Source organism: Nannobrachium achirus, assembly GCF_963921795.1.
Source record: "Nannobrachium achirus genome assembly, chromosome: 2".
Classification (NCBI taxonomy): Eukaryota; Metazoa; Chordata; class Actinopteri; order Myctophiformes; family Myctophidae; genus Nannobrachium; species Nannobrachium achirus.
In genome coordinates this window covers 37920450-37935242 of record NC_137811.1, presented here as the reverse complement: position 1 = coordinate 37935242, position 14793 = coordinate 37920450, and the positions used below count along the sequence as shown (strand labels likewise).

The 14793-nt window shown below is 40.7% G+C and overlaps 2 protein-coding genes across 2 annotated transcripts in view; one reads left to right on the top strand and one right to left on the bottom strand.

Moving 5' to 3' along the window:
* Positions 1-2279: 2279 nt before the first annotated feature.
* rab5ab (RAB5A, member RAS oncogene family, b) lies at positions 2280-13384 on the bottom strand. The gene is made up of 6 exons (XM_080754464.1): positions 13217-13384; positions 11271-11497; positions 8025-8176; positions 5815-5937; positions 5458-5551; positions 2280-4956 (listed from the first exon to the last, which is right to left on the bottom strand). The coding sequence occupies exons 2-6, from the start codon at positions 11434-11436 to the stop codon at positions 4841-4843; spliced, it is 651 nt and encodes a 216-aa protein (XP_080610590.1). The 5' UTR covers positions 11437-11497; positions 13217-13384; the 3' UTR covers positions 2280-4840.
* A 7-nt stretch (positions 13385-13391) lies between these two features.
* The window catches only part of efhb (EF-hand domain family, member B), a gene marked incomplete at both ends in the record, with an annotated part of 9415 nt that continues 8013 nt past the window's right edge, over positions 13392-14793 (top strand). The window contains 2 exons of the mRNA XM_080741761.1: positions 13392-13433; positions 14544-14603. Coding sequence (XP_080597887.1) covers positions 13392-13433; positions 14544-14603 — 102 coding nt within the window. The remainder of the gene's footprint in view (positions 13434-14543; positions 14604-14793) is intronic.

Here is a 14793-nt window from a genome sequence, read left to right as displayed (position 1 = left end):
TTTCTCCTTTGGTCCGCTGGTGTGAACGTGCAAAGGGACCATGGTCCCTTTGTTTGGTCCGGACCATGGTCCTCTTGAAAAGGCAGGACTCGGTCCCCTTCCAAACGGACCATGGTCCGGTCCTCTGCTGGTGTGAACGGAGCCGGACTTTATAGAGGACCAAACTTATGTCTGATCAGCCTACTACATTCTGCATTGTGTGTTGTTCATTGAAAAACAATATGGAAAAAATAATAAACGACTACTCGTGAAGCAATTGTAACTTCGGCTACAAGAGACTACACTCATCAATCTTTGTTAATTGCAGTTGTGAAGCTGGATTAATAATTAGTTCTAAAAGCATGAATTTCTTACGGGAATCATTATTGATATGACCCGACCGCTGATATGTCTTCATGACCTGCAGTAGGCTACACGTTAATAATTGTATCGTCTCCTCTCCCTGTGAGCCGTCACTGCGGTGTCTTACATGGAAACTGGTGACCCATCGTGTGCGGTGACTCCAGTGGTCGCTCTCCGAACACGGTGATCATTGTTTGTTTTGACACAAATACAGTCACAAATAAAACTAAGATCACCATCTTGTGTACAACACAGGAGGAGGAGGTGGCGCGGCGGGCGCGCTGCGCGCACAACCTCCATCCAAACGACCACAAAACAGAATAAAGTCAAACTTGGCTTTTCTTTCGAGGCATTAGGATTTTCGCTCTCTTTTCGCTCTCTCGCTGTTCCCTGAGGACAGGCGTGCACGAGTCAAACTCTTCACGTTGTTGCTGGGACGGCAGTATGTCCATGTCATCGGGTGCGGTGCACAAAAATAACGGATTTAAAAGCTTACAACACTGTCCGAGTGTCCGATGCACGGCTGTTATGTTTCATGGCTAAATTAATCATGTGGTTTAAAAGAACAGATCTGCAATTAGCATCCCGTTACATTAATATGTTCTTTTTAAGCATGCGCCACCGCATATAAAGTTATGGCTCACACGCATATAGATTCAACATTTGGGATTATACATTATTTTATTGTTTTTATTTAGGTTATTTATTCATTTAGCTTCACATTTCCAACCTGATAAGGATAGGAAATATCATTATGGACCCGTTGCTTCACTTGCTTGTAAAGAAAGAAAGAGACAGACAGAGAGAGATTTGATGTGGAAACGGTGATGCTTATTATGTTCACGCATTCTTGCGCTATTTATTGTTAAATGAATCAAGGAGAAGGCTTTATACAGGCTATGTTTTGAGAGAGAGAGAGAGAGAGAGAGAGAGAGAGAGAGAGAGAGAGAGAGAGAGAGAGAGAGAGAGAGAGAGAGAGAGAGATTCATCGGACCTCCACCCATCCATCGCTAATTACTGCCTGAAATGCGTGAGTTTCGCTTCTTTAAAAAAAGATATATAGGAAGCGGCTGTGATTAATAACACAAAATTAATTGGAATTGGCAGTGAAGTAATTTTCCATAGGAATAGCCTATTCTGTCAATAGATCAACAGCCGCCTGTATGACCACGTGTCAGTTGTTTACATATTTGGTTCTTTTAACAAAAGTCCCGTGTGAACGCTAACCGGACCAAATTCAAAATGCAACAATGTAAACATTTGGTCTCTGATCCGGACCTTTTAAGCGGACTTTGGGTGAGAACGTGCCCTATGATACAGATAAATATAACTGTATAACTATACTGTTAGTTCCATTGATCCAAGCCAGAACACTATCGATTGATTGATCATTAAAATAAACATGCTCTGAACATGCACACAGCCCACCCAACCTATCGGCTGCCGTGTTAAGTGGTCAGATTTACATATGTGAGTCGCCAACGCTGTCAAGGTTTGGTCCAAGGCCCCAGTCCAAAAAGGATGGAAACCACTGCTATAGAGGCAATATCGGTAGCCTTGCTCATAATCAAATACCTACACCTGACAGGTGACATAATATGCTGGCCTGTACACACAGTACATCCAGCTCCCCTGTGATTACTTCCTTCCAGCAATTGAGGTGGAAAGTCTGGTGACGCGGGGTTATTGGTTCCAGAATGCATACCAGCTGAATAGCAGGGTGGTTGGCAAAACAAACCAAGTCATTGATAGGACCAAGAGGTCACTAACAAGTTAACACAGAGCGTCTGACACACAGGCTAATTAAAGGGTAGATTGGATTCATCAACAGACTGTAGATGGACTACTGTTGACACAGAATGTGCCAATCGAGCAGCCAAGGATCAAGGCGGGTGCACAGCAAAATCGAAGACACTGTCAGGGGAGAAGTGTGGAAATTAAGTGAAATGTTCAACTGGGAATCAACGACTGTTGAAGCAAGACGGCGGAATCTAGAACAATATTCCTCACAGAAATCTCCACATGGACCATGACAACACTGCAGCTGTCTTTGAGAGCTTGTGGACATAGCGGTACTTTCACAGTCCAAGGAAAACAGTTCAGTCATAATTATGAGCTCGAGGGTTTCACTGACTATACACAGGGCCCTGACGATGTTTTCTTATCCAAATGGAAACCTGTCACCCGTTTGTATTTTCCTGTGTCATTTCATGTATTGATTAGAGCAGTGGTTTTCAACCAGTGGTCCGGGGACCATCAGTGGTCATCATCTCTTGTCAGAGTGTAAAATGTAAGGGTCCAGTTGGTTTCATTTAACGCTCTCAAGTGTTAAATTGTTTAACGTCTGCATTACTTAGTTAATTTGGTCTACACAATTCGAAAATGTAGAAGAATTATTTTGATCAACGTTTGCCTGTTTTCTCTCCTATGGTACCAACATCAACACAGTATGGACACAATCTTTATCCAACAATAAAATATTCAAATAAAATAAATCAAATGGTGGTCCGTGGCTCCAATGCCAAATAAATAATAGGCCTCGATATGAAAACCACTGGTTTAGAGCAAGAAAAAGAACATACAACAGACCTAATTTATTGGATTTATTAACTTGTATCCAGACACTCAAACTGATCAGCCCATCATCACTAGTAATGCTGTTTTACATCATTAAAATTCATTGAACTGTAAGAGACTGCCAGTTAAGTTAATTCTGCTACCTGCTCATAGCTGAAGGTTAGCAAGTTCAACACAGTCCATCATATAAAATTCAAGGGCAGTCATTAATTAAAACATGAATCAACAATTGTGCAATGCAATAAAAGGTCCTCTCGAACACGAATGGACCATCTTTGAGAAAAAGTAACAAGACACCAGGGAAGATTCTGTTAATAATACTACATATATCTAAAAAGACCACCACTGATTAACATTTGACCAGTTTGTGACAAGTTCCAGAATGAATAGAAAAAAATAACAAAAGAAAAAAAAAGGAGACCTATATCGAACTGTACAATTGTTCGGAATCTCTAGATACTTTTCCTGGTGAGCTTATGCTCTGCAAGCTGTAGTAGAAGAGGAAGAAGACAACATTGCAACATTGCACCCTATAACAACATTAGAGTATACTTTTCAGACTTGTGACAATGGATAATAGTCAGATTTTCTCAGTGTATTGTTGGAATTCCACTCAAAACAAAATCGCTGAAAGAAAACATAAATCTGGCGCAAGCTGATTTCTGACCTCAACAGTAACAGTGTGGGTTAGCTAAGAGAATAATTAACATTGGACTACCCATATATTTAAGTCTTTGCAAGACAATTCACAAAGCAGGGTGTTTTAATGTTCCAACAGTCTTAAGTTTTCTTTTGATCATCGTAAATCAATTCACTACCCAGTTTTAACAGTGCTGTAAACTAACATGGGACTTCTGTGGCTATGAAGCCAATCATAGCCGTGATGATGCAGTCAAGAAGCAGTAGTCCAATAACAAGTGAAAACTTGTTAAACCAGCTTCCCGTTGTGCCTGTGGCATAATGGCGCTTGGTGTTCCTGCCAAACTGCTCTGTAGCTCAACAGGGCTCCTATACAGTTTCCGTTTTTAAACTTCCATTATTTTTACAGAGCTAGATTTCTTGAATTTATTTGAAGATTTTTCTTTTGCTCAATGGTCAACATGGCATATGCTGACAATGTGACAAAGTCTTGGCAATATGACTGGGCAATAATCCCTCAAACAAACTCATTTTTGTCATACTTGTACAGAATTTCTGTGCCTTTTCCTCTACATTTCTAGAGTAGAAATGATCATTTCCATACTTCTACAAACGGCATAGGAACCCTAGCTGAGGAGGCCCTCCATGCATCTGATGCAAGGAAGGTGGAATTCTTGTTCTGCCAACAATAAGAGCATCTCACAATGGGAATAATTTGGTTTCTTTCGATTAGATGGAAAACTCATCCCACAAACAAAATGTATCAGAGGCAACAGGATACAACCAGTCCACATGACACTGTGAACTGATAAGTGAAGCTAGGCCTTCTCACCAGCAAATCACCCTTGAAAACACACACCCACACTCACAGACAGACAAACACACAAACGCACTCAAACACACAGACCAACTTCCACAGTCGCACACTTGCCTGTCACTTTCTCGCTCATCTCTTTCATAAGGGGTTAGTCTTCCAAATGAATAAAGATAAAAATGTGAGTTTTTAGGCCTTGTAGTGATACATGCATCCAATATACTGATATAACTTTTTTTTTCTCGTTTAAAAACAAAAGTAAAAAAAAAAAAAGAAGAAAAAAAAAAATCAACGAAAAGTATTAGAAACGCAGCTATACAGAGTCTTTAGCTATTCCAGGGGAGTGAGGTGGAAGGTCAGGACTGATGTCAAGGATCAGGAGGAGCCCCATATATCCAGGTGTTATTGGGTTGGCAGGGGGAGAGGTGGAGGAGAGGGAGAGGGTTGTGTTGTGAAGGAGGGTTGGGGTTAGTTACTGCAGCAGGTGCGGCTGGCGGGCTGGGCCGTCTCCGTCAGGTCCACGCCCCGGTTCCGTCCGCTGTTGGCGCCAGCAGCTTGAGGCTCGTTCTTGGGTAGCTTCTTTGCTGAAGAAACAATTCAGCACGTGTGAAATAACACAAGAAACTAATTTAAGAGAGAGCTGTATCAACACTGCAGACATATGCCTCATTATGTGCAATCTGTCAAATCACTGACGTTTCATTTCCTTGTTTGTGAAAGGTAGGCAGGGAGAATATTCTTTCTGGTGTTGCACGCAAACTGGAGAGCTAATAAAAACTAATAAAAACCAAGTTACATTTTCATGACAAAGATTTGTGATTTGCCACAAGCTGTAGCAAGTGTCTCCAATCGCTGTCTATATATCTCAGAGTGGGATACAATATGTACTTTAAGTTGTATTGGTGTGGGTGGATTACTCATTCAGGTTTTCAAAGCTTTTTGAAGACTTGCTGCTCGAATAACAAGCCTGCTTTTCTAACCTTCAGGCGATTGCTGCCAATAAAATTATATCGTTTTTTTGAGGAACATGTCAAAACAATTTCAAACATCAATCCTTTTTTCACCAATGACGCAAGAACACTTACCAATAGCCATGAATATCTCATTGACGTTCATAGATGTCTTTGCTGACGTTTCCATAAAAAGCAAGCTGTTATCATCTGCGTATGACTGTGCATCCTGTTAAAGGTGACACAAATACCATCAGACCACTAAATCCATCTAAACATCTTAATTCAGAAATGCAAAGATATTTTAAATGTGCATGGTTGCTGCCGGCCTTTCAATTATAACCTTCATATTGACAGAAATGGTCAATATGAAGAATGAAAGTTGGATGTTTTTTGACTGGGGTTTTAGGATTTATTTCAATAGAGATTAAAGTTTTCTTACATTCACAATCATATCTCATGATTTATTAATAAGCATTCAAGGGCACAAACCTGAAAGTCCAACGCTCTTTTGTTTGCGAGGTCGGCCTTGTTCCCAGCCAGTGCTATTACAATATTTGGACTGGCTTGTCTCTGAAGCTCTTTAACCCAGTTCTTTGCTCGCACAAATGACTCCTGGCAAACAGAAAAGGGATAGAGGAGGGAGAAATGATTGAGTAATACAACATGTGGAGGATTGATGAGGACCTGTCGTGTAACACCATCCAGGATATATTGTTATACAACTGAGAAGATGATGCTGATGAAATATGCCACTTGTAAAAAGGAAATTATATTAGGATGAAAGACATCGTCTGTATGACAAGTGACAACATTAGTGTAACTTTATGTAGCTTTCACAAGAAAAAATGTTGTCTGCATGAGGAGTAAGATCTTCAAAGACACTAACAACGATAATATATATATATATTCTTTGGTTAAATGATTATGAAAGACTTGAATTGTGTTTTAGTAAAAGGTATTTTCTTTTTGGCAGATTTTGTGAGTACGGCTTGGGAAAAAGACAATGTTCTGCATGTGTGAAATAGAGTTTGAAAAACAGTTAGTGGTGCAGTGATTTATAGGTTGTGTCCTGTAAGTCCATGTGGGTGCATGACACAAAAAAAATCCATCTATCAATCAATCAGTCAATGCTTTGGGAGTTTAAAAAAAGTTAAAGACTCAACCTGATTAGTTCATTCTGCATAATCTTATTACGCTTTTTTTAAATTTTCATACTGGTTAGTTGAGCAGACTCACTTTATTTTGATAGTTGTACTTATTTACAGATTAGAATAAAAAGCATGTCGTTTAGACAGTTGCTAGGTTTGATGTTAACCTGTTATCCTAGTTACGTTGTAGCACTTCTTTTTGTATTTACCCTACTAGGTTTTATGCAATCTACTCTGATCTTACACATCTTATGTCGCTCTGGATAATAGTGTCTGCTAAACACCCTTATGCATTAACTGATGGCTTAGTTGTATGGCAGTCACTGTTAACTCATTTAGTGCCCCTGAAATTAACGGATTATAAAGTCCACGATGCCACCTTCAGGCTGGCATCACCGCCGTTATCTTATTTTGAAGGCCAGAAGTCCACCACGAAATCACTTCCGGTCTGACGTCATCGGATCGTGCGCCGGAACCGATCCGTGTCCACGTGGAGTTGTGTAATGGCGGAACGGAGCTTTTATAACTGTGTAACATAAGCGAGCATCTGCCTCCATCCTAGCTTCTAAAGTGTAGTTTTGAGATAATGGACATTAAAGATGAGATCCCCCGTCCACCTCAATGTTATGGATGGGACTATTTTGTGCTCGTGGAGCCGTGATGATGCGAAATCAGCGACGGATTTCGTCTCCGGACCGGCGGCCATTCTTCTCGGTAATGTACTCGCCGTTACAGTAATCTATTACTTTTCCCGAGATATCCCGTGAATGGCACTACATATACTCGAGTACATTTCGCGAGACATCTCGCGAATGGCACTAGATGAGTTAAAAGGTAAACAAAGCATATTTGGTAATAGTGCATTGTACAATTATGCAAAATGGTTGTCATTAACGTTTAAAATGCAAGTGGAGAGTTACTAAAACATTAAAGAAGTCTGAGATAAATGGAAAATATATCTGCACATTGAAGTTCCCAGCATGATGATATAATATTTGGACCAACAGGGACCATCATTTCCAAAGTTCACATGATGTTTTGCAGTTGGAATATGAATGCAGTATGTGGTTATTTTTGGATTTGTTCAATAGTCCTTCGGGTACGCCTGGCCTAAAACAGATTGAATTATTATCAATCTCAAAAGAAAGAAAAGATAATGTTCAGAATATTTTTTTCCCTTTATACACACAAAATGGACCAGACACAATCATATCCTCATAATCGTAATCTGTTTGACTGAACCAAAGCCTGGGTCTACAAGACATTTTGTTTGTATTGTGGCTGAGGACTGTTCATAGAGGAGAGGGATGTTGACATTTCATTTTGTGTATCTGCTCATCCTTTGCAAATCATTTGTTCCAGTTAACCCTGATACATACATCATCACAACTTGTTGCATTGCATCACATTGTGAGCTTGTAGAGCTGCTATTTCTTTATCACGGGACACATTCACACAACTTCACAGGATGGAATATGAATTAGGCGTTATGTTCAGTGAAAGCACTACTGATTAAAAGATGAAGAAATAAATAAACAACTGCAGATTCACCTCGTTAGTGATGTCGTAGACCACAATGGCTGCCTGAGCACCTCTGTAGTACATGGGAGCCAGACTGTGGTATCGCTCCTGACCAGCTGTGTCCCAGATCTCAAACTTGACTGTTGTGTCATCCAAACATACTGTTTGAGTCAGAAAGGCAGCTGGAGGAGAAAAAAAGTAATGAAACCAGTTACAAACAGACTTATAGTTAGTGAAAGTTTTAGATTCAGGAGAGCCTGAAATCAGAAGCTTAATTATGAAGAACATGAAGCAGCATTTGTTAAATTGGAGTTAAAAAGCCAGATCCCAAATGGACACAAAAAGGGATGGATTATTATGCAACTTATTTGACAATCCATAACTGAAAAGGAGATGAGCAAAATGTCATTGGCACAGTAGAGTGTAGCTAGCCTAGTTCCAGACCCTGAATCGCTAGCCACACCCCTTTAATTTTTTTGTTTCGGCGATTCAGGTCTAGAATCGCTCTCAATGAGGAGGCCTGCCTCGGTTGAAAATCCAAACGGGCGAATCAGCGTCGTGAATCAGCGTCTTGTGATCAGCGTGGGTGGGGGTTTCCCAGAACTCATGTGTGTTTCCAAGTACACCAGCGCCGCCGCCGTACCGTACCGCACATCGTGTCGCGGTAAAATGCGGTAAATTGCGGTAAAATGATCGTATCGATCTCGCTATGAAACACCAGTAGCAGGCATGTTATGTTGTGTTTGATTACTAGTTCGTAGTGCTTCTATTCTGACTGTTTCTTTGGTTAGCAAGTAGCACTAGCAAGCAACAGGTTAGCCACTAGACAGCCAGGCACACATAACAACACTATGTCATGTGTTGGTCGGTGAACCAATCGCTGAACAGTGCCTCATTTTGGCAACGCCCATCCCTGCAAAGGCTGTGGGCGGAACTGACTTCAGACTGAATAATGAAGTGAAACGAAATGTCAATTCAGGCTGAGTGTCAGGCTAGAGTGTGGCCATCCTATTTTAAAATTGGCTAATGGGAGGGCCAGCCTGCGGGCAGACCTCTGACATCACTTGGACCCAGCCATAATAACTATATAATGCGGCTACTGGATATATGGAGTGTGTTGTTTAACTTCAATGTGTCGCCAAGGACTGACAGATATCTCCATATATGGCCATAAAAGGGACACAGGTAGATGGACAAAAAGGGACACAGACAGGTCCAACGGGTACTCTGACAGAGCAGAGCGCCCTATAGCGGGGAGGCATAACGGCCCTAACTCTAGTATAGTTGACCCATTTAGATCTAAAGCTGATTCTAAAAACACATTTTAAAAAATTCAAAAAATATTAACTAAATTATGCTGCTATATAGCAAATACTAATGATACACAGAGGTGAATCGTGGCTTCAAAGGTATAACAACGTATAGGTAGCACCAGGTATAAATGGGACCATATCAGCCTTTTTGACATGTGGGTCCTTTGGGGGGGTGTCTCCATTCCGACATTGACTTCTTATTGTCGGAGTGGCAACACTTCCATAGAGGTTAAGGTTAGGGTTAGGGATAGGGTTAGTGTCGGAGTGGAGACATGTCAGAAAGGAGACATGTTGGAATGGAGACATGTAACCGGTCCTTTGTCACTCTTAGGCTATGTACACGGAAACGATCAGTCTTGTGTGTGATAAACAAATCTCGACAAAAGTGCAATCGCTGTCTAAACGGTAGGCACATCTGATTAAAACATTTTTTTCTCTATGGATCGTTTCCGTGTAAACGTGGCCTTAGATTTAATAGATTTAATTCCTAAAAAAAAAGAATGATAGTAATATATTTTTTACGTTCTTGAGATACCGTACCGGTATATTGGCTTATTCAAGATTGTTAATGAATTCAATGTCTCTGAAAACATATCTTAAACACCCAACCTAAAGCTTACCAAACTTAATCAACCTACTATTCTGAAGTTGGTGTTCTCACTTCATTTCATACTTTAGGTCCATTGTGTCTGTTAGTCCACAAATAAGTCCCATATACTGTACACATGTATATGCATGCGACAATTAAGTCCAATATACACATGTGCATGCGACGGGGGGACATTCCATAATAGGGACGATGACATCAGCTGATGTTAGACACTCTCTGATGGGTCACCACTGCAATTATTCTTTGCGATCTTCTAAAAGATTTTCGAGTGGTGCCAACCGCTCCTACATTTGGCTTTGTTTGTGTGTAGGTAGGTCCTGATGAGCATGAGATGTCCGTATGAGCACGAGACTATTGTCAAGAAAGTACGCAGAGACCGACATCACCACAGCTGATGTCACGGACAGAACGGCCCATACAAGGAGATATGCACATGTGTCGTGTTTGATACCATGCAGGTGAGATTTTTTTTCTCATTGTGAGGTTTTCTTCTGAACTGATCTTTACAATAGCGTACAGTTCTGCCAAAGAAAGATTTCATCAAGCCCGACATTCTGCTGAACCAATGACGAGAATACTTATTTTGGTGATGTCTTTTGCAACAACCTGATCGCTGCTCATACAGGCTATGTTACATCAGTCACATCTATTGCTGATACTCTTACTTGTTGAACGCTTGTATTTGCATTACACTTCTGGTGCTTTGTGCCATGGAAAATATTTATGCAAACCCTTCTCGTGTTGCTCGGTGTCATCAGCTATGTCTGATTGATTTGTCAATGTTAATGTTAGGAGTTCATACGGCAGAAGCCAATCGGTCATAAGCCTGGTTCAGCTTGCTTGCTTTAAGAGGGTCAAATTATCAAATCCGTTTCTCTGTCCTTGTGTCATGGTTTTATAAAGAACAAAAACCTATCAATAACAGATTTAAACTGCTATATTGGAGTGCCATCCCCATAGCTGCAGCATACAACAATCCTCATCCCACTGCCACACTCAAATTAATATTACCTATCGCATCGCTCATATACATTCAGGCTCACAATTTGTTATCACAACCTGAATAGTCAGCTCTTTGATAAGCACATAATCTGAGCAGATCTCTTCACTTGAACATTGCGGACAGAGGCTGACTTGCTTACAGTATACTAGCTAGCTGCAGGGTAGTGGGAAAAAAACACTTCCACATCTTCCTTCTCTGCTTGCTCTTGCCCCTTGAATTACAAGCTAAATCTTTTCTACTTGACTCAAATGTTCACCCCCATAAAATAAAACAAGATAACATTAACCTTTTAGCAGGCTCATTAACAGAGAGGCCACAGACAGCAGCTACCTTGCTACTTCAGTACATACCTCCGATTGTGCTCTCCTGGAATTCGTGAAACTGGCCCTTGACAAAGCGAAGTACAAGACTGGACTTTCCAACAGCAGACTCTCCTAAGAGCACAAGTTTGAACTGGCAGATCTTGTTGCCTGCATTTGGCCCATTGGGTCGCGTTGCTCCTCCTCTACTTGCCATGTCATGCACTCAGGTCTAGTCCTCTGGATGCAGATGTACTGTGAGGAGTCACTCTAAATAACTGACAAGAAAGACAAGTGGAAGGCAGCAATTAATAATACGGCACAATATTGAAAATTAACCAGCTATATAGAGCCATTCAAAGTAGACTGTATTCATGACATTTAATAAATATCTTATTGTAGGTTGCAAAAGAAAAACAAATGGATTAAGAATGAGTTAACAGAAAATAAGCCATACACAATGAGTTGTTATAAGGTCAGATTGAGGAGACATGCTACAGCTATACACAGCTGCAAATGATGCCAATATTCTTAATACAATAATTGTACTTACAATGTACTTTCTTTCACATTATGCAATCTGTATTCTGTATACATGTGTGTTTTTGTTCCATTTTACTTGTTTTCTAGCTCTTTCCCTTTGCTCTCACTCTACCCTCTCTCTCTTCTACTAAATGATGGGAGTGTGCACGGAAAACATAATTTCACCCACAACTTTAAACTTGTAAACTGATGTGAAAAATAAAACTGACTCTGGTGATAATAACTAAAGTAATACAGGCTTTGAACAAGAGCATTTACAATAATGCAGCAGTGCTCGAGTGTGTCAACTGTCAACATGTAAAACAAGTGTGGCTATTAGTTCTAACTACAAGAAAGTTAGGTTTTAAACTAAAGTTTTGAGCGTGTAGACTAAATACATAAAAAGGGGTGTACATGTTACAAACTGTTCCCAGGCCATACATAATAGTGGTTGATATCTGCCAATCACACCAGCAAGTGAAGTTAACAGAGTGGCAAAAACAGTTACTATGCTGTTGGCTTAAATCGTGTTATGTGACACAGATGACCACAAATAACCACTGTTATGTTGTTGACTGGCTGAAATGAGCAAAGTAGCAAACATCACCAAAACCTTCCAATATACGCAATCCCAGTCGGGTTGGTTGTAAACATCACATAAAGCATGTCTTACACAAGTGGTTCTCAAACTTTTTAATGTCAAGGACCCAAGTCCCCAAAGTGACACTTGTTAGCCTGTGGACCCCCATTAGAAAAGATATTCCAGGGACCCCCATAAGAGAAGATTTTTACAGCTCTAGCAGTGATTCTCAAACATTTTAATTTCAGGGACCTCCAGTTTAACAAGCATTTTAGGCTACGGACCCCCATTTAATTGCATTTCTATCTCTGGGACCCCAATTTGTATTGGAAAATTAATGTTAATTTAACTCGGAGAGAATGGAAACAAATGGGGTCCATTTGATATTTGGTTCCATTTGCACACTCTCTGAGTTAGATACCCATAAAGGTACATTTGGTTCCAAACTATCATTTAGCTGGGGACCCCCTCAAGGACCCCTGGGGGTCCCCGGACCCCACTTTGAGAACCAATGCCCTACTACTCCCTTCAGATCGTTACAACACAGATGATGCAGCTTTGGGTGTGTACAGCTAACTCATAACGCTAGCTTAGCCAAAAACATAGGCTATACCTCTGGTTAGCCAACTAATTGCTCAATGCTAAGTAGGGGCTAGTCACTGTGCGTCGCTGACGTTTACAAGCACAAACACAAAACACTTGGATTTATAAAAAACGACACGAATGTAGCAAAACACTGGCCGCAAACGGGCCGTGTCACACAACGCTGACAGTGTGACCGTTGTACTGTTGCTAGCCAGAAGCTTTAAAAAACAGATTCGGCCTAGCTAACGTTGTTTAGCATCGGGAGGAGCCCTCCTAGCCATTAGCTAGCTGGCTAATGTTAGCTACTCACCAACTCAAGGGAGGAAAACGAGTGAACTTGAGTGATTTACCGACAGAATGTCAGCGGCACGTCAGTGTTTGTTCACAGTTTGAAGACTATCGGGCTCGCCGGCGTTGGATTTCATAAGGTATTGCGATGCCTCTCTCCCACTTCTTCCAACTTCCCCTTTTGCATTCTACGAAGGATGATGATGACAGACTCCCAGGAAGACACCAAGGATGTGTCAGTGATGTCACAACTGAAGCGTCATTTAGCGGAAATGAAGAACGAAGGAAAATATGTAGGGTCATAACCTATGGTCATAACTCAACCCAAAGTTCATTGTAGAACAACTTAAAAAAAATACAGTCCATTTCCACAGGAATAGAAGAAAGGAAAGGTAGGGTTATTGTTTTTGTATGGAAGTAATGGAAAACCTTCCATAACAAGCGGTTGAAGATGAATGGATGGATGGACATGATTGACACATTTTGTTTGTCCGTGGTGGAAAGCCTGGTGAGTGGTGACGTGACGCGAGGTTTGTCAGAACCATGGTCAGAACAACCATAACTTTTTAGAAAAATTACGTATTCAACTGCGAGAAGAAAAAAAAACACATTGTGACGTCACGTAACTGTCCTTGGTATTTTGTCTAGATGACAGCTCGGAAAACTGGAACTGACATGGCTACGTAGAGGTGCGAATAGAGTGGACCAATCACACATTAGTATTGTGTTATCCCCAATTAACGTGCCTTTACCTAACTTACCGGTAAAAGTGTTTACACAGTCTACTTACTGACTACTTTATTATGTTATCCTACTGTATAGACTATTCAATAGGATAAAAGTATGGTTTCAAATAAATTTGAGGCATACATTATTGTGGATCATGAATATAGGTTTCCTGAAACCAAGTATGACCAACAGGTCATACAAATGAAATGATCCATTGCAGCTTATATGTTATACAATGTTAATTTGACCAAGTTTAATCTCTTTAGGTAATTTTACCCAGGTGGACACACCCCGGTCCCCCAAACATATGACTCACTCCTGGCTTCTGGTTGCTATGGCTACTGATAAACACCCCACTGCAAGAAACTGCAACAGGTAATGTAAGCTTATTTCCAGCATAGCCAAATAAAATTCAGAGTCATTTATCAAAGGTTCTTGGAAGTCTATTTCTGGCTGGTGTGCGTTCAAGATGACTTTGATAGACGGCAATACAACCTCCACCTGGAAATACAGGGATACATTTCCAAACATACCTAGGGTAAGATGAACCCAACCTCTGTGTAGTTACAATTTGTACTATTTTGTTTGTGGAGAAATAGTTTCACTTGTCTCCCCACCAGGCAGGGAAACTGATACCAGTAGGGAACAGAGCTAAGGACTGCTTAAAAGAGATCCCCAGGGTAAGTCCATGTTGTGCTTGTGAGAATATGTGAAGATGATTTTGTTTGATGAGTTCATTAGGTAACATTAGTGGGAACTGACTAGAACAGCACTAGAACAGCACTAGAGGATCATTAGGGTTTCAGCTATAAGTCTTGCTCAGGTACACCTCAACTTGAACACTATAAGTCGGAAGGAGCTGCATTTGGC